Source organism: Notolabrus celidotus, chromosome 2 (assembly GCF_009762535.1).
Source record: "Notolabrus celidotus isolate fNotCel1 chromosome 2, fNotCel1.pri, whole genome shotgun sequence".
NCBI classification, from domain to species: Eukaryota; Metazoa; Chordata; class Actinopteri; order Labriformes; family Labridae; genus Notolabrus; species Notolabrus celidotus.
This window is the reverse complement of record NC_048273.1, coordinates 970,375-986,712: the sequence shown is the minus strand read 5'-3', so window position 1 is coordinate 986,712 and position 16,338 is coordinate 970,375. Positions and strand designations below refer to the sequence as shown.

General features: G+C 43.1%; 1 protein-coding gene across 1 annotated transcript; it reads left to right on the top strand.

The window, feature by feature from the left end:
• Positions 1–3,517: 3,517 nt before the first annotated feature.
• Positions 3,518–15,959, top strand: rubcn (rubicon autophagy regulator). The gene is made up of 7 exons (XM_034675927.1): positions 3,518–3,753; positions 7,579–7,732; positions 7,833–7,916; positions 13,049–13,208; positions 13,375–13,481; positions 14,384–14,612; positions 15,331–15,959. The coding sequence occupies exons 1-7, from the start codon at positions 3,716–3,718 to the stop codon at positions 15,774–15,776; spliced, it is 1,218 nt and encodes a 405-aa protein (XP_034531818.1). The 5' UTR covers positions 3,518–3,715; the 3' UTR covers positions 15,777–15,959.
• Positions 15,960–16,338: the final 379 nt, after the last annotated feature.

The window sequence follows — 16,338 nt, the reverse complement described above, 5'->3', positions numbered from 1 at the left end:
AGTCCGTCAACACGACCACAGGTCTTTGAGGGTTTCGGGGTCCGGGGATGAAAAGCTGTGAAAATTGTTCGACCTACTTTATAACCAAAGACGCAAAGCTGTGTAACTTTCTTTGTTTTAATGCACACTCCTTTATTTTCTACTCCTTCCCTCCCTTCATACGTTCTGCATGATCTATAATCAGACCTCTTTCTGACCTCGTGTTTCATCCCTCTTTACTTCCGTCTGTGAAAGGGTGAGAAAGAGAGGGACTGAAGGGCAGGAGGAGAGGAAGGAGTGTGACTGGAGGGATGGAGGGAGGGATGGATGGAAGGAGTGAGGGATGGATGGAGGGATGGATGGAAGGAGTGAGGGATGGATGGAGGGATGGATGGAAGGAGTGAGGGATGGATGGAGGGATGGATGGAAGGAGTGAGGGATGGATGGAGGGATAGAGGGAGGGATGGATGGAAGGAGTGAGGGATGGATGGAGGGATGGAGGACCTTGTGCACAGAGTAGTCAGAAGAGCAGCCATCTTTGTTTTAACGTGGATGCCCGTGCTGGGCGCCGTGCTGGGCGCCGTGCTGGGCGCCGTGCTGGGCGCCGTGCTGGGCGCCGTGCTGGGCGCCGTGCTGGGCGCCGTGCTGGGCGCCGTGCTGGGCGCCGTGCTGGGCGCCGTGCTGGGCGCCGTGCTGGGCGCCGTGCTGGGTTGGTATGATTTGAACACGATGAATGCAGCGTTTAGATTTTGATTGTAGTGAATCAACACTTTGCTGATAAAATAAATCCAGAAGAAACTCTGAAACATTTTCACTCGTTGGAGCCGAGAGCCAGCGGGCTGTGTGAGCACATTATGGGATGTCCTGTCTGTGTCTTTGTGCCTCCGTTGCCGTGGTCGCCTGCTGTCGTCAGGCGCTTCGGTTTCTTTCTCTGTGGCTTAGAACCAAACGCTCGGTAATCGTACAATCAGTCATCTTTCTGTGATCGACTCTTTTCATCCTTCTTTCTTTGCAGATGGCTTCTTTCTTTCTTTCTTCCTCTCTTCCTCCCTCCCTCTATTTGTCTTTAGTTTGAAGGAGATGCCGCGTACATGCCAAGTGTATAAAGTGATCACTGAGCCTTGGAGAGAATATCTTATCGATGCCCTTGTAATGTGCTGTTCAGACGATTTTAGTTTTCAGTCAAAATAAATAAATTACTGTTTTATTAAAAACGTCTTCCTGTTCTTCATCTTTCTGCAAACACACATTAATATGATCACAAACCTGAGTCTATGAACAACTGAACACTTCATCAAAACATCAACATTTAACAGGATCATAATTTAAAGAATCACTTTAAAACAATTAGCTTATTTATTTATATTTATTTATCAATCACAAGTGACTTCATCACATTATAATCATTGTACAGTTCAAACACACTAAATAAAGTGAAAGACTCTTCTTCAGGTTTTAAATCACAGGTTGATCCATCATCAGTCATCTACTGCCACCTAGTGGTAAAACAATAAACCACAGTGCAGTAAAATAACATGCAGATATACTGTATGAAGAGAGGGACTAAAGAGAGAGGGACTGAAGAGAGAGGGACTGAAGAGAGGGACTGTAGAGAGGGACTGAAGAGAGGGACTGAAGAGAGGGACTAAAGAGAGGGACTAAAGAGAGGGACTGAAGAGAGGAGCTGAAGCTAAGGGACTGAAGAGAGGGACTGAAGAGGGACTTAAGAGTGGGACTGAAGAGAGGAGCTGAAGCTAAGGGACTGAAGCTAAGGGACTGAAGAGACGGACTTAAAGAGAGGGACTAAAGAGAGGGACTTAAGATAGGGACTGAAGAGAGGAGCTGAAGCTAAGGGACTGAAAGGGACTAAAGCAAAGGGACTGAAGAGAGGGTCTGAAGAGAGGGACTGAAACTAAGGGACTGAAGATGAGTGACTGAAGCTAAGGAACTGAAGAGAGGGACTGAAGCTAAGGGACTGAAGAGAGGGACTTAAGAGAGGGACTGAAGCTAAGGGACTGAGGAGAGGGACTGAAGAGAGGGACTGAAGAGAGGAACTGAAGAGAGGGACTGAAGAGAGGGACTTAAGAGAGGGACTGAAGCTAAGGGACTGAAGAGAGGTACAAAGAGAGAAGCTGAAGCTAAGGGACTGAAGATGAGGGACTGAAGAGAGGGACTGAAGAGATGGACTGAACAGAGTAGCTGAAGCTAAGGGACTGAAGAGAGGGACTGAAGAGAGTAGCTGAAGCTAAGGGACTGAAGAGAGGGACTGAAGAGAGGGACTGAAGAGAGGAGCTGAAGCTAAGGGACTGAGGAGAGGGACTGAAGAGAGGGACTGAAGAGAGGAACTGAAGAGAGGGACTGAAGAGAGGGACTTAAGAGAGGGACTGAAGCTAAGGGACTGAAGAGAGGTACAAAGAGAGAAGCTGAAGCTAAGGGACTGAAGATGAGGGACTGAAGAGAGGGACTGAAGAGATGGACTGAACAGAGTAGCTGAAGCTAAGGGACTGAAGAGAGGGACTGAAGAGAGGGACTGAAGAGAGTAGCTGAAGCTAAGGGACTTAAGAGAGGGACTGAAGAGAGGGACTGAAGAGAGGGACTGAAGAGAGGAGCTGAAGCTAAGGGACTGAAGCTAAGGAACTGAAGAGAGGGACAGAAGAGGGGCTGAAGAGAGGGACTGAAGCTAAGGGACTGAAGAGAAGGACTGAAGAGAGGGACTGAAGAGAGGGACAGAAGAGAATAACTGAAGAGAAGAACTGAAGAGAGGAACTGAAGAGGGGCTGAAGAGAGGGACTGAAGAGAGGGACTGAAGAGAAGAACTGAAGAGAGGAACTGAAGAAAGGGACTGAAGCTAAGGGACTGAAGAGAGGGACTGAAGAGAGGGACTGAAGCTAAGGGACTGAAGAGAGGGACTGAAGAGAGGGACTGAAGCTAAGGGACTGAAGAGAGGGACTGAAGAGAGGGACTGAAGCTAAGGGACTGAAGAGAAGGACTGAAGAGAGGGACTGAAGAGAGGGACTGAAGAGAAGAACTGAAGAGAGGAACTGAAGAAAGGGACTGAAGCTAAGGGACTGAAGAGAGGGACTGAAGAGAGGGACTGAAGCTAAGGGACTGAAGAGAGGGACTGAAGAGAGGGACTGAAGCTAAGGGACTGAAGAGAGGGACTGAAGCTAAGGAACTGAAGAGAGGGACTGAAGAGAGGGACTGAAGCTAAGGGACTAAAGAGAGGGACTGAAGAGAGGGACTGAAGCTAAGGGACTGAAGAGAGGGACTGAAGAGAGGGACTGAAGAGAGGGACTGAAGAGAGGGATTATTAACCTTATTACTATATGACTTTACTTACCTTATGACTATTATTTATGTTATTATTATATGACTTTATTAACCTTATTATGACTTTATTAACCTTATTATGACTTTATTAACCTTATTATGACTTTATTAACCTTATTATGACTTTATTAACCTTATTATGACTTTATTAACCTTTTGACTTTAAAACGTGCCTTTTTCCCGCCGCGTTTTGACCCCTCCGGCTCTCTGTAGATGAAGCTCCTCCCCCCTCCCTGCTGGTCACGCGGCCTCCTGTGTTGTGATCCTCGGCTCGGGCAGAGATGATGGTGGACCTGCAGTCCGGGTAACCCAGCAGCCCTGAGACTGAAGTGAAAGTCCTTGATCCAGACCCAGAGGGGGGCCGTGAGGGACTCTGGCGGCTCTGTGCGGGACCGTCCCGGAGGACATGGAGTTCTCCGCGGAGGGAGAGGCGGAAGAGCGCAGGTGAGAGGCTCCCTCCCCCGGCTAGTCGGTCTGAGAGTGACCCTGGTATTTCACATTTAGAATCAGACCAGCTTCAGACTGAACAGAGAGCCTGATTACTCCTTAAACACAGAGGACAGTAATAATCCGGGTAACACTTCCTGTACTTCCTGGTGTTCAGCTAACTAGCTAGTTAGCATGAGCTGCTGTGGATTAAAGCTGCTAGCCGATGCTAAGCTAACCTGACGCCTTAAAGTTTGACAGTTTGAAACAAACACGACAAACTGTGAAGGTTGTCAGCATGTCTGAAGTCTGTTAGCTGAATGTTCACTGAAGATAAGTTTGTGTTAAAGTTATTTATACTTTTATCACCTTTAAATTTACTGCAGAGCTTTAATCGAGTAGTTAGCTTAATTTAGCTCGAGCATGCTAACAGTTTAAGCTAGCTGTCAAACTCTCTCCTGCAGGTTTGAAAGTGTTCATCGTCATCCATCCATTAACAGGAACTACATCCATCAGAGGGTTTAAAGGCTAATATTAATATAATATTAATTAAGGGAAATAACATTAATGACTTTTTAACATTTCAGTGTTATTAAAGTGACTCCATGAGGAAATATCACATTATAATCCAGTGATATTAAAGTGACTCCATGAGGAAATATCACATTATAATTCAGTGTTATTAAAGTGACTCCATGAGGAAATATCACATTATAATTCAGTGATATTAAAGTGACTCCATGAGGAAATATCACAGTATAATCCAGTGATATTAAAGTGACTCCATGAGGAAATATCACAGTATAATCCAGTGTTATTAAAGTGACTCCATGAGGAAATATCACATTATAATCCAGTGATATTAAAGTGACTCCATGAGGAAATATCACAGTATAATTCAGTATTATTAAAGTGACTCCATGAGGAAATATCACATTATAATCCAGTGTTATTAAAGTGACTCCATGAGGAAATATCACAGTATAATTCAGTATTATTAAAGTGACTCCATGAGGAAATATCACATTATAATCCAGTGTTATTAAAGTGACTCCATGAGGAAATATCACATTATAATCCAGTGATATTAAAGTGACTCCATGAGGAAATATCACATTATAATTCAGTGTTATTAAAGTGACTCCATGAGGAAATATCACATTATAATTCAGTATTATTAAAGTGACTCCATGAGGAAATATCACAGTATAATCCAGTGTTATTAAAGTGACTCCATGAGGAAATATCACATTATAATCCAGTGTTATTAAAGTGACTCCATGAGGAAATATCAAATTATAATCCAGTGTTATTAAAGTGACTCCATGAGGAAATATCACTTTTTAATTCAGTGTTATTAAAGTGACTCCATGAGGAAATATCACATTATAATTCAGTGTTATTAAAGTGACTCCATGAGGAAATATCACAGTATAATCCAGTGTTATTAAAGTGACTCCATGAGGAAATATCACATTATAATCCAGTATTATTAAAGTGACTCCATGAGGAAATATCACATTATAATTCAGTGTTATTAAAGTGACTCCATGAGGAAATATCACATTATAATTCAGTGTTATTAAAGTGACTCCATGAGGAAATATCACAGTATAATCCAGTGTTATTAAAGTGACTCCATGAGGAAATATCACAGTATAATCCAGTGTTATTAAAGTGACTCCATGAGGAAATATCACAGTATAATCCAGTGATATTAAAGTGACTCCATGAGGAAATATCACATTATAATCCAGTGATATTAAAGTGACTCCATGAGGAAATATCACAGTATAATCCAGTGTTATTAAAGTGACTCCATGAGGAAATATCACATTATAATTCAGTGTTATTAAAGTGACTCCATGAGGAAATATCACATTATAATCCAGTGATATTAAAGTGACTCCATGAGGAAATATCACATTATAATTCAGTGTTATTAAAGTGACTCCATGAGGAAATATCACAGTATAATCCAGTGATATTAAAGTGACTCCATGAGGAAATATCACATTATAATCCAGTGTTATTAAAGTGACTCCATGAGGAAATATCACAGTATAATCCAGTGTTATTAAAGTGACTCCATGAGGAAATATCACAGTATAATCCAGTATTATTAAAGTGACTCCATGAGGAAATATCACATTATAATCCAGTGATATTAAAGTGACTCCATGAGGAAATATCACATTATAATCCAGTGATATTAAAGTGACTCCATGAGGAAATATCACATTATATCCAGTGATATTAAAGTGACTCCATGAGGAAATATCCCAGTTTAATCCAGTGTTATTAAAGTGACTCCATGAGGAAATATCACAGTATAATCCAGTGATATTAAAGTGACTCCATGAGGAAATATCACATTATAATTCAGTGATATTAAAGTGACTCCATGAGGAAATATCACAGTATAATCCAGTGTTATTAAAGTGACTCCATGAGGAAATATCACATTATAATCCAGTATTATTAAAGTGACTCCATGAGGAAATATCACATTATAATTCAGTGTTATTAAAGTGACTCCATGAGGAAATATCACATTATAATCCAGTATTATTAAAGTGGCTCCATGAGGAAATATCACATTATAATCCAGTGATATTAAAGTGACTCCTTGAGGAAATATCACAGTATAATTCAGTGTTATTAAAGTGACTCCATGAGGAAATATCACAGTATAATTCAGTATTATTAAAGTGACTCCATGAGGAAATATCACATTATAATCCAGTGTTATTAAAGTGACTCCATGAGGAAATATCACATTATAATCCAGTATTATTAAAGTGACTCCATGAGGAAATATCACACACACACAAATTTCAGAACAATTCTAGAAAAATGGAAACTGAATGATTCCCAAATGAAAGTATTACATATTAAAACAAATCTGTAAAATGCAGATAGCGCCTTCTACTGTTTAAAAATAGTATCCAGACAGAAATGTTGAATTGATCCATTTAATCCACCCTTATTTGTATCCATGTTTTACCGTCTTGAGATATATCCTTACATCTCTAATCCTGAGAGTTTAAGATTTAAGAGTTAAATTATATAAACAAATCTGTCTCTCTAACCACACACACACACACACACACATACACACACACACACACACACACACACACACACACACTCTGACTCTGTAGATTCTTCTCGATGTGCAGCTTCCACATTAATATAATATTCATTAAACACACCTGTAAATGGTTAGTGTGTGTGTAACTCAGGTGAGTCTCAGCTCTCCTGTTGGAGCTTCTTGTTCTGCAGTGTTTGGACTTCCTGTCCAGCTCTGACGCTCCCTCCTGCTTCATTAGATTAGTTAGTGAGACAGACGGACTCGTGATGCTGACTTAAAAGACCCTTTGTCTTCATACATGCAGGTTCTGTAGTCTTAGTTCATGTAGACAATAAATGATGTTATGAGTCAGATGTTTGGTTATCCAGGAGCATGTGGAGATTATTGAAAGTTGTTTATGTAGCTCATGCCCTGACTCCAGAGATCAGGTTTCATTCCCTGAACCCAGAGATCAGGTTTCATGCTCTGAGTCCAGAGATCAGGTTTATCTTTATTGGTTTATGAATGTATTGCTGTAATAATGAGGTGGTTTATATTTAGTCCCTGAAGCGGTGAACCCGTTATGAACGGTCTTCCTGTGACTCAGTTTGAAGTAACTCTAGTTTACTCATCGTCACTAAAATGCTGAACACTTCATTTTTTAAGTGTTGAGTAACGTCTGAGGTCCCCACACTGCTAACTCTGCACCTCCTACACTTCCTTCCTTCCTACCCTGCCTCACTCCTTCCTGCGGCCTTGTTTCCTTCCAGGAGGGAACACTGGAAGCTTCTGTCCAGCCTGAAGACCACCGTGGAGGGTCTGGTGTCCACCAACAACCCCAACGTGTGGTCCCGATACGGCGGCCTGCAGCGGCTCCACAAGGACATGAACAACATCCTGAGTCATGGACTGAAGAATGAGCAGGTCAGAGATCAGGGATGAAGGACTCATCATGAAGGTTTACTGTAATGAAGCTGGTTTTCAGTTTGACCGGGTCCCACTCACTGAAGGTTTCCTGTTACAGGTTTACTACAAGCAGAGAGACTACTGGCCCTTTGTGTGGTGTGTCCGCTACATCAGCCCCCACCTGGCCTCGCACGTTGAACAGGTACGTGTGGTCCTGTGGAGTGGATGTACAGGAGTACAGTTTCTATAAAACATGTGAACGTGGATCTGTTGCTCCTGCTTCCCCTCAGGTGTGAAATGTGAGCACCTTAGATAAGAGTGAAGGTTTACTCCGCCTGAACTTACTCTGGGATGTAGTTTAAGTCATGTGCAGCATTTTCTACAGTCTGCAGAGATTTTGTTGAAAGTCCTGTGATATGAGTTTGAAGATTCTGGATCGATCAGCGGTCTGTAACCAGTGTGACGAGATCTTGTACCATGAAATCTCACGATACTAAAGCCTGAGTTATACTTTGACTCCATGCCGTAGCCTACTCCATAAATCCAGGTAGACCCTTTCCAACGTAGTAGTGTTTGTGTGTCTAATGTTAGTACGAGGTGAGCCTCTGTCCAGGATGTAAAGCTCAAAGGAGGACATCATCTTCATGAGAGTCTGAGGAGAGTCACGGAGAGTGGCGAGTTTCTCTAATGCATCAGATCTTTTGAAACGGTCTGTGAAATGGGCCAAAATTGGGTTTCCATTAGTGCTGCACAATATATCTAAAATTCAGGGCTGTCAAAATTACTCCAAAATGACGTTTGAATATTCCCTCTAAAAAAAACCCCAAAGGTTGGAACCATTGGAATATCTATAATTACTCATTATATCAATAACAGGTGGACAAACTAATACAAGGAGACATAACTACTTATATATGTATTTTAATTTCAGATTTAACATGCCTAAAACAACCTACACATTACAAAACAAGTAAATGACCTAATGACCTATACTGGAACACTTTGAAGACCGTAGACCGCAGAGTGAGTGCTGAGCGAGCAATTAAAGGTCCCGACTCATGTCCCTAATATAGGCAGGCTTCATTCAGTGATTGAAGCAAATATTATTAACATTAATTGAATTTAAAGTTAAAAACTAAAAAGTAGTCCACTTACTTTCTTGGCGCCTGTATAAAAAAAAAGAGAGGAAAAACTGCATTATATCCCAGGGTCACTGATGGTCGGGCTCTATCAGTCCACTGTCAATGTAGGGTCTAGGCCTGACAGGTTATTTACCAAAAACACAAGACAGTCCACATGTGAAGAAGACAGTCCACATGTGAAGAAGACAGTCCACATGTGAAGAAGACAGTCCACATGTGAAGAAGACAGTCCACATGTAAAGAAGACAGTCCACATGTGAAGAAGGCAGTCCACATGTGAAGAAGACAGTCTACATGTGAAGAAGACAGTCCACATGTGAAGAAGACAGTCCACATGTGAAGAAGACAGTCCACATGTGAAGAAGACAGTCCACATGTGAAGAAGACAGTCCACATGTGAAGAAGACAGTCCACATGTGAAGAAGACAGTCCACATGTGAAGAGGCCAGTGCGGATCAGACAGTCCACATGTGAAGAAGACAGTCCACATGTGAAGAGGCCAGTGTGGATCAGACAGTCCACATGTGAAGAAGACAGTCTACATGTGAAGAAGACAGTCCACATGTTTAGAGGGCAGTGCGGATCAGACAGTCCACATGTGAAGAAGACAGTCTACATGTGAAGAAGACAGTCCACATGTTTAGAGGGCAGTGCGGATCAGACAGTCCACATGTGAAGAAGACAGTCCACATGTGAAGAAGACAGTCTACATGTGAAGAAGACAGTCCACATGTGAAGAAGACAGTCTACATGTGAAGAAGACAGTCCACATGTGAAGAAGACAGTCCACATGTGAAGAAGACAGTCCACATGTGAAGAAGACAGTCTACATGTGAAGAAGACAGTCCACATGTGAAGAAGACAGTCCACATGTGAAGAAGACAGTCCACATGGGAAGAAGACAGTCCACATGTGAAGAAGACAGTCCACATGTGAAGAAGACAGTCCACATGTGAAGAAGACAGTCCACATGTGAAGAGGACAGTCCACATGTGAAGAAGACAGTCTACATGTGAAGAAGACAGTCTACATGTGAAGAAGACAGTCTACATGTGAAGAAGACAGTCTACATGTGAAGACATGTGAAGAAGACAGTCTACATGTGAAGAAGACAGTCCACATGTGAAGAAGACAGTCCACATGTGAAGAAGACAGTCTACATGTGAAGAAGACAGTCCACATGTGAAGAAGACAGTCTACATGTAAAGAAGACAGTCCATATGTGAAGAAGACAGTCCACATGTGAAGAAGATAGTCTACATGTGAAGAAGACAGTCCACATGTAAAGAAGACAGTCCACATGTGAAGAAGACAGTCCACATGTGAAGAAGACAGTCCACATGTGAAGAAGACAGTCTACATGTGAAGAAGACAGTCTACATGTGAAGAAGACAGTCCACATGTGAAGAAGACAGTCCACATGTGAAGAAGACAGTCCACATGTGAAGAAGACAGTCCACATGTGAAGAAGACAGTCTACATGTGAAGAAGACAGTCTACATGTGAAGAAGACAGTCTACATGTGAAGAAGACAGTCTACATGTGAAGACATGTGAAGAAGACAGTCTACATGTGAAGAAGACAGTCCACATGTGAAGAAGACAGTCCACATGTGAAGAAGACAGTTTACATGTGAAGAAGACAGTCCACATGTGAAGAAGACAGTCTACATGTAAAGAAGACAGTCCATATGTGAAGAAGACAGTCCACATGTGAAGAAGATAGTCTACATGTGAAGAAGACAGTCCACATGTAAAGAAGACAGTCCACATGTGAAGAAGACAGTCCACATGTGAAGAAGACAGTCCACATGTGAAGAAGACAGTCTACATGTGAAGAAGACAGTCTACATGTGAAGAAGACAGTCCACATGTGAAGAAGACAGTCCACATGTGAAGAAGACAGTCTACATGTGAAGAAGACAGTCCACATGTGAAGAAGACAGTCTACATGTAAAGAAGACAGTCCATATGTGAAGAAGACAGTCCACATGTGAAGAAGATAGTCTACATGTGAAGAAGACAGTCCACATGTAAAGAAGACAGTCCACATGTGAAGAAGACAGTCCACATGTGAAGAAGACAGTCCACATGTGAAGAAGACAGTCTACATGTGAAGAAGACAGTCTACATGTGAAGAAGACAGTCTACATGTGAAGAAGACAGTCCACATGTGAAGAAGACAGTCCACATGTGAAGAAGACAGTCCACATGTGAAGAAGACAGTCCACATGTGAAGAAGACAGTCTACATGTGAAGAAGACAGTCTACATGTGAAGAAGACAGTCCACATGTGAAGAAGACAGTCCACATGTGAAGAAGACAGTCCACATGTGAAGAAGACAGTCTACATGTGAAGAAGACAGTCTACATGTGAAGAAGACAGTCTACATGTGAAGAAGACAGTCTACATGTGAAGACATGTGAAGAAGACAGTCTACATGTGAAGAAGACAGTCCACATGTGAAGAAGACAGTCCACATGTGAAGAAGACAGTTTACATGTGAAGAAGACAGTCCACATGTGAAGAAGACAGTCTACATGTAAAGAAGACAGTCCATATGTGAAGAAGACAGTCCACATGTGAAGAAGATAGTCTACATGTGAAGAAGACAGTCCACATGTAAAGAAGACAGTCCACATGTGAAGAAGACAGTCCACATGTGAAGAAGACAGTCCACATGTGAAGAAGACAGTCTACATGTGAAGAAGACAGTCTACATGTGAAGAAGACAGTCCACATGTGAAGAAGACAGTCCACATGTGAAGAAGACAGTCTACATGTGAAGAAGACAGTCCACATGTGAAGAAGACAGTCTACATGTAAAGAAGACAGTCCATATGTGAAGAAGACAGTCCACATGTGAAGAAGATAGTCTACATGTGAAGAAGACAGTCCACATGTAAAGAAGACAGTCCACATGTGAAGAAGACAGTCCACATGTGAAGAAGACAGTCCACATGTGAAGAAGACAGTCTACATGTGAAGAAGACAGTCTACATGTGAAGAAGACAGTCCACATGTGAAGAAGACAGTCCACATGTGAAGAAGACAGTCCACATGTGAAGAAGACAGTCCACATGTGAAGAAGACAGTCTACATGTGAAGAAGACAGTCTACATGTGAAGAAGACAGTCCACATGTGAAGAAGACAATTCACTATACTCCCAGCGGAGGAAAAGACGTGTTCAGAGCGCTCTGAGGATCCAGGGCAGAAAGGTTTCTCTCTGCCGTCTGCTTCACGCTGTGCATGTGTGACTCCTGTGACCTGTCCCTGACCCGTCTTGCAGTGCGCCCACTCACAAAGCAGCCGTCGATGTGTTTTTATCCCACAGTTGAATATTCATTTTCACAATCAAATCTCCGTCTTTTTTAAATATTGACAGCTAATATGCATATTGCAAAAGATTTCTTGAACGGTGATAAGTTGTACTCCGTGTGCCACGCATTCACCTTCTGCATGACAACGTATTTGACCAATCAGATGGAGCCCTACTGCCCTATATGCCCGCCCCCTACGCCCACCACGATACATTAACATTGTATACCTCAGTATTTGTTTATTTATCACGAGTTATATCATCATCACAATATTCAACAATGTTATCTCATGTTTTCCTAACATGGTGCAGCCCTCGTTTCCATCACCCCCCCTCATACACAGATCTTCATTCACACACAGATCAGGTGTGCCTCTACAGTTTCTGGACCTTTGTTCTCTCAGCACAGTAAAAGTTGAAGGCTGTATTTCCAGAGAGTAATAAAAGCTTCTTTAGCGGCTGCAGTGAGTCCGGGTGTGACGCTCAGGTGAGGTCTTGTCTGTGTACTTCATGAACCTCTCACAGCTCCCTCTGTCAGCTGTCTGTACATGGCAGCCCCCTCTTGAAGGATTGTGGGTCACAGGATTGGGCAACAACAAAAAAGGGATTAGGAGTACTTGGAACCTGATTATGGTCATCATGCCCTCCGTGTCAGACCAGCAGGGCTGTGATGTAATCATCATGTGACCACTGGTCGTTGATATCCTGTCTGCTCCTGTTCTGATGATTCTTTCACTCTGAACCTCTTTCACACAATGTGGAAGGAAACAAACTGAACTTTGTTTTTGGGTAAACATTAAAACATGTAGTTTGTAAACATCATTAAGAAACGAACAGACACATGAATGTTAACATCCTCTCTCTGTCCTCAGTTCAGTCACCTGGAGCCGGTCGTCAGCACCGGGATAAAGAGCGCAGGTGAAAGCTTCAAAGCTGAGCGCTGGCTGCTTCACAGCTTACAGGTCCACATGCTGTCGGCTCAGCTGAGGCCGCTGCTCAGACATCTGGGACACACACGGAAGTTCTACAACGGTGAGCGTCCAGATAACGGGTTGATTTACAAAACCGTGTTCTGAAGTGTAAACCAAATAAATAACTCTCTTATCTTTAATACTCTCTCTGCCTTATCTCCTCCCTCTCCTCCCTCTCCTCCCTCTCACTCTCTCCCCTTGTTCCTTTGTTTCTCTCTGCCTGTCAGATGATGCCTTTCTGCTGAGCGAGCCTCATGTGACTGCCATGTTTCAGTGCCTGGAAGCTGTGGAGCAGAATAACCCCAAACTGCTGGCTCAAGTGGACACAGTCGGGGTATGTGTGTGGAGAGAGAGCTGAAGTCTGTCTGCTTTGATTTCCTGACATCAGTGAAGTCAAACTTTCTCTTATCTAATGACCTGATGACATATCTCTTTAATTTCCTCTTTGGGAAAATGTCTTTATTGGTTTTCAGCAGTTCTGTTTGTCATGATTTATAACAGCGTGTAATAACAGCGTGTTTATAACAGTGTGTTTATAACAGCGTGTTATAACAGCGTGTTATAACAGTGTGTTTATAACAGTGTGTTATAACTGTGTTATAACAGCGTGTTATAACAGCGTGTTATAACAGCGTGTTATAACAGCGTGTTAATGACAGCGTTGTTATAACAGCGTGTTATAACAGCGTGTTATAACAGCGTGTCATAACAGCGTGTCATAACAGCATGTTTATAACAGCGTGTTTATAACAGCGTGTTTATAACAGCGTGTTTATAACAGCGTGTTTATAACAGCGTGTTTATAACAGTGTCTTATAACAGCGTGTTATAACAGCGTGTTATAACAGCGTGTTATAACAGCGTGTTATAACAGTGTCTTATAACAGCGTGTTATAACAGCGTGTTATAACAGCGTGTTATAACAGTGTGTTTATAACAGTGTCTTAAAACAGCGTGTTATAACAGCGTGTTAATGATAGCGTGTTTATAACAGCGTGTTATAACAGCGAGTTAATGACAGCGTGTTTATGACAGCGTGTTTATAACAGCATGTTAATAACAGTGTTATAACAGTGTGTTATAACAGTATGTTTAATTGAAGATCCCTTAAACAGGTTTTAAAGGAAAGGTAACAGCAGCCGCTCAGGACTAGGAGTGAGTTTAAAAAGAGGAACATTTAAAGCAGGGTGTTTGGGGGACGAGTCCTCATATTATTTGTCCTCTCTCATCCACCAGCTGTCTCCTCTGAAGGGCCCGCCATGTCTAGGCCTGTTGAAGAGTCAGAGCCTGTGTGTACTGCCGGGGGCCGGCGGCGCCTGGAGGAGTGCTGACTCGGCTCTCAGAGGAGAACCTCTAAATCGCAGACTCACCACCTCCGACTGCTCCCTCAGAGAAGCAGTCACCACCAGCAGCCGCAGCTCCGGGAGCTCTGCACATGCGGGATCCCAAAACTGCAACAGCACAAGTGAGCCCAGCTTCTTCTCCTTTTAAAGGTTTATTATTCGACTTTAGGCTTCATGGAACCGGTCAGGTTAGGAGTGAGGGGGGAGAGGGGGGGATAAAGTGCACCGACTCTTACAGAGACTAGAATCAATCCTTCTTCCAGAGAGAGACATGACGACTGTAGCGTCTGCACAAACAGGACTTTACAGTCTTTATATGTGTTATGATGATATTATGAAATACACAGGCAGGGAGCATCCGTCTGTTTGCTGTGTTAATACCTGGAGTCAGGAATGTGCTGTGTTTCTGAGTGATGATGAGAAGAAGGTCAGAAGGTGGTTTCTAGTTTCCGTGCGTCTCACAGGGTCATGGAGGTTCAGGTCTGTACTCGGTTGTTGTTGTTTAATTGTTTTAGTTTTTGAAGGTGACCGGTCTCTGAGCACTGAAGGATCTGTAGTTTGAACATTGAGTAGATCAGATGTTCTCTCCTCTGTGATCAGTACAGATGGGGTGAGGGGGCGGGTTGGGGGGTGGGACTATGAATGCAGTCTGTCTGTGAATAGAGTCCACATACAGAGGCCGGATTGTTTGAGTGAGTTGTTGAAGAATGTGTGGATGCAGCCTCTAAAGCTCAGCGTCCTGACCTGATGAAACTCTCAGAGTTTTTCTTTAACATGTTTTTATTTTTAATTCATCATCTCTTTTTTTTAACCTCTCATTGTGGTCCTCCTCTGGTGCAGATCCTACCTCTCCTCCAGCCAGCAGCCCGGGGGCTCCCTGGGCGTGTGTGTCCAGGCTGGGGGAAAGCGAGCGGGGTGTGACGCCCCCTCCTGGCTCGCTCTCGGTCCCTTGCATCTCCCTCACGGAGCCGCCCTCTCCCCCCTCGCCCACCTCCCTGCAGCCCGAGGCCGTGGACTCTTGTGATGGCGAGTACGACGATGGTCCGGAGTACCTGGCCATTGGAAACCTGGGGCAACGCAGTCGCCGTGACTCCCACAGCTCTACCCACAGCAGCGAGCAGGGACAGACCAAGGACCAGCCCCTGCAAAGGGGGCCTCTCCTCCTGCCTCAACCCAGACGCTCCTCCTTCTCAGAGGGGCAGAGGGGGCCAAGCAGGGTGACCCGAGGACACACGCGCTCCTTCTCTGACACAGGGGTCAATCAGAAACTCAGGAATGGTGAGTAGATGTGGCGGGGAGCGAGCTGGACTGATCCGGCTTATCTTAAGACAGAGTGTCCTTTTAAAGAATGCTAACACTTTTAGCATAAGTTAGCACTAAAGCCGTCCACCATCTCAAACTGTGAACCCCTGTCGCTGTGAAACCATGGATTCAGGAGATCAGAGGGATTAAAATGAGCTCAGCTAATAAAGTTATATATATATACACCACCAAAGTTTGGACACGCCTTTTCATTCAATGGTTTTTATTTAATTTCATTATTTTCAGCATTGTAGATTAATACTGAAGACATCAACACTATGAACTACTAACCCTACCTCTGAACAACTGATGGTCTCAAACACATTAAGAAGACAAGTCATTCTACAAATTAACTCTTGACAAGGCTCATGTTTATTAGAAACCATTCCAGGAGACCACTTCATGAAGCAGACTGAGAGAAACCATTCCAGGAGACCACTTCATGAAGCAGACTGAGAGAATATCAAGAGTGTGCAAAGCTGTCATGAAGGAAAAAGGGGGCTACTTTACAGAATCTAAAATATAAAACAGATTCTGCTTTGTTTA

Coding starts and splice junctions, on each gene's coding strand:
- rubcn (XM_034675927.1), top strand. CDS start 3,716: ATGGAGTTCTCCGCGGAGGGAGAGGCGGAAGAGCGCAG. Junction 7,917..13,048: donor TGGCCTCGCACGTTGAACAG/GTACGTGTGGTC, acceptor CTCTGTCCTCAG/TTCAGTCACCTGGAGCCGGT. Junction 13,482..14,383: donor CTCAAGTGGACACAGTCGGG/GTATGTGTGTGG, acceptor CTCATCCACCAG/CTGTCTCCTCTGAAGGGCCC.